The sequence below is a fragment of the Hippocampus comes genome, unplaced genomic scaffold (genome assembly GCF_001891065.2).
Source record: "Hippocampus comes isolate QL1 unplaced genomic scaffold, H_comes_QL1_v1.1 scaffold477, whole genome shotgun sequence".
Lineage (NCBI taxonomy): Eukaryota > Metazoa > Chordata > Actinopteri > Syngnathiformes > Syngnathidae > Hippocampus > Hippocampus comes.
Genome location: NW_017805449.1, coordinates 8,235 through 11,687, shown reverse-complemented (window position 1 = coordinate 11,687; position 3,453 = coordinate 8,235). Strand labels below are relative to the sequence as shown.

Here is a 3,453-nt window from a genome sequence, read left to right as displayed (position 1 = left end):
TTTTATTTTTTTTTAACTTTAACTTTTTTTTTTTTTTTTACTTTAACTTTGTCTTTGAACATGTATTCTTGTAAAATAAAATGAAAACAAAAACATCTCGACTTCCTTCATGAATGAAAGTGGGTGGGGTTATGGGGTGTGGCTATGCAAATATAGGAGCAATCCGATTGGCTGATGTGAATGGGCTGGGCTATGCTAATGAGTATAAATTAGCATAATGGGTGTGGTTATGCGAGGCTAGTGGTGGGCGGAGTTATGCAAATATGTGTGAATGCAGCACTGTCATTGGTCGATTGGTCACTTGTGGGCGGGGTTATGCAAGTAAATTTGCATACCCTGCTGTGATTGGTTCATTGGGTAATTTTGGGCGTGGCTATGCAAATAATTTCGCCGCGACGCCAGAGGCGGAGCTATGCAAATAAATATATTTGCATCGTACCTTCCGATTGGCTGTGCTAATCAGTTGTGGGCGTGGCTATGCAAATAAATTTGCATGTTGCTTTTTGATTGGCTGGTCCGAGCTGTTGTGGGCGTGTCTATGCAAATAAATTTGCATGACATGATCTGATTGGGTATGCAAAATAGTTGCAGGCGTGGTTATGTAAATTTATTTGCATGCCGATAATTTTTGGTGGTGGGCGTGGCGTATGCAAATAAATTTGCATGCTGCAACCTAATTGGTTGCCTTGACGAGGTGTAGGCGGGGTTATGCGAAATAAATTTACATGCCGCATTGTGATTGGTCGATTTGGGCAATTGTGGGCGGGGTTTGCAAACAAATTTGCATTAAAATTCTGGTCTTGCATGGGCGGGGCTATGTAAAGTGGGTGTGGTTGTGGGCGGCAACCGGAGTTGTCTGTGTTTTGTCCTGGAAGAAGTTTGGCTTCTGGTCTGAGCAGGTTTCCTGGGTTCATGCGCAAACACCAGAAAGGACAGCTCGCCCTTTCTGGCCTTGAGCATCAATCCAAGAAGTCTGCTCGGACCAGAGGCCAAACGTCTTCCGGGACAAAACCGCAACAACTCCGGTTGCCATTCATAACAAGGCCACTTTAATTAAACTCAGTGAGACACAAAACACGCAGACTCTGATTCCAGCCGAACTATATATTGACAAGCATTTTTTTAAAACAATTTCACGTCATATGGGCAATAAAGCTTGACTCAACTTCAACACCAACACTGGCTGACAGGCAGTACATTTAAAACCCTTGTGCTGCAGTCGATGTCAATAATTTTATTTAATGCAACATCCAATTTTACAAAAATTGTCAAAGTATTATTCCTGAATATTTATTTTACTTTCAACCACTTGACATGTTCAGTGGCATCAGCGCTATACATACACATGTTGTTTTGTATTTTGGTTTTTTTTTTGTATTTTTGCCCTCTATGGACAACAAAAGCGGTACTGTGCTATGACCAAAACATATATATATAAAAAACATGAATTAGAATATTTCATATCACACAATTTTTATGCCTTGTCTTTGATTTAAAGATGACAACATGCAAAAATCTACAAAAAATTGTCGAAATTGGAACACAAGGGTTAAGCCAGCAGCAGAGGACACCACGTTGTCTGCTTGACGAAGCATGGACTGCACAACACTGACACACTTGGATGCTGGCAACAACATCACTCACTGCTTCTGAACATGTGCTTTGGAGAAAATGTTGTATCTGTCATTGTAGATATTAATTCAACATTAATCCAGGAATGCCATTTCAAAGCACAGGTTCAGAAGCGTTGACTGATGAGTGTTCAAATGTCACACAGTCCATAAAACTGAGGCCAAAGTTCACTGAAGTGACATCATACAGCTCCCCAAGCACACAAAATGACGCCCTGTGCTGCTGCTGATGCTGCTGATGCGATTTTGTACAGCCCGTCAGCCAGTGTTGTTTTGTCTAACGCTGTCGTGTGAAGAGCACAGATGTGCATTTTGGTCATTTTTACAATGGTAACATTCAGCCAACAGAACAATGTAAAATAAATCAGTAAAATGACCAAAATAGTCATTCTGTCTGGCCTTGTGAATACTTAATGAGTACTCATTGAATATTCAAATTTCGATTACTACGTTAGGGATGTACACTTTGACTCCTTATTGCTGCAAAACAACAAAATGAACGTCTCGGAACAGTTCATATGTTTTAGAGTACACGCGAGAGATCATTAAAGTAATATTTTTTGTTTTTACGACGAGCTGACTATTCATTATTTTTAAGAAAAAGCAACTGTAAACCGTCGTTTACAATATAATTCGCCAGATAGTGATCTATTATTGCATTCAAAACATATTTGTACTCCAAGATATCTAACATGATTGATCGTTTTCGACGGTCGAAATAAATTTCCATTAAAAAATCGGATTAGCATTATGTCTCGTTTGATTGTGTGGATGCGCCCAATGTTTTGATCAAATCGAGACAAGCATAACAGAAGACAATGTTCGTTTATTTTTTAAGAGACAAATATTCTTTGAGGGAAGCATCCTGTGAAAAGGAGGAAAAGTTGAGCACGCGTTACCTTTGCACAACACGTCGCCACTTTTGCACGCAGACAGCCAGCAGCCGACTCGGAGACAACGTTCCTGCACTGTGGTCGTCTCCTGCGCATTAAAAAAAAAAATCCAAAAATGCCTGACTTAGATCGAAAGTACCAAAACTAACTTCGCTCACGTGTTGGAAGAACATCAAAAATAGGAGCAAACAAAATGCCAAGGCAAACAATGACTCGTTTCCGGTTTTGGTCCGCCTTTTAGTTCCGGGTCTCAGCTCAAAGAACTTGAAAAATAAATTCTGCACCTCGTTAATATGCGTCGAAAGACACAGGCAACGTTTTAAATGACTCAACCGTAAAAAATAATAATCATAAAAAATGTTTAAAAATAAATTTTAATGTCTCCTGTATTTCCGTGCTTGCTCTTGCCTTACGTCGTTCGGTAAACACAACCGAAACGGAGCGAAGGAGAGGCAGGCCCTGAGGAAAGGCCTATCTGTCCGATGGTGGTGGCCCTGATGAGACCCTCGCTGATGACAAAGTGCAGGGTGGGCACCACGCCGCTCAGCCCCAAGCCCACAAACACACCTGGAGCGAGACGGCGGAACACGCAGTCAGCGACAGATCGCGACAACCTCGGAGGAAGGAAAAAGCGGCGACGTCGGCAGTGACCTGCGCGGACTCCTCGGGACTGCGGCGTGGCGAAAAAGTCGCACTGGGATACGGTGATGGCGGAAAGGCCCAGCACGCACACCACCAGCAGGTAGATGAAGCACGGCTGCGGCGAGCAGTAGAAGGAGGAGTAGAGCCATGGCACGAACGAGCCCATGATCAGGAAGGCGATGCCGCTGTTGTCCAGCCTGTTGGACACAAATGAGCAGAAATTAAAAAATATATATTTATAAAATTAAAAAAAAAAAAAAAAAAGTTTTAAAAAAAATTCCTTTTTT

The 3,453-nt window shown here is 41.8% G+C and overlaps 1 protein-coding gene across 3 annotated transcripts in view; it reads right to left on the bottom strand.

The window, feature by feature from the left end:
* LOC109518292 (adiponectin receptor protein 2-like) overlaps nucleotides 1-3,420 on the bottom strand; it is a 7,152-nt gene extending 3,732 nt beyond the window's left edge. For 2 of the 3 annotated variants that reach the window (XR_002168704.1, XR_002168703.1), the window contains exons 1-2: nucleotides 3,176-3,420; nucleotides 2,531-3,091 (exon numbers count right to left, since the gene is read on the bottom strand). Coding sequence is in view for 1 of the 3 variants with exons in the window: in XM_019874039.1 (XP_019729598.1) it covers nucleotides 2,934-3,091; nucleotides 3,176-3,332 (315 nt within the window). In the remaining 2 variants the exon portion in view is untranslated. Of the gene's footprint in view, nucleotides 1-2,530; nucleotides 3,092-3,175 lie in introns of those variants that run through there. The other variant, XM_019874039.1, reaches the window with a different exon arrangement.
* Nucleotides 3,421-3,453: the final 33 nt, after the last annotated feature.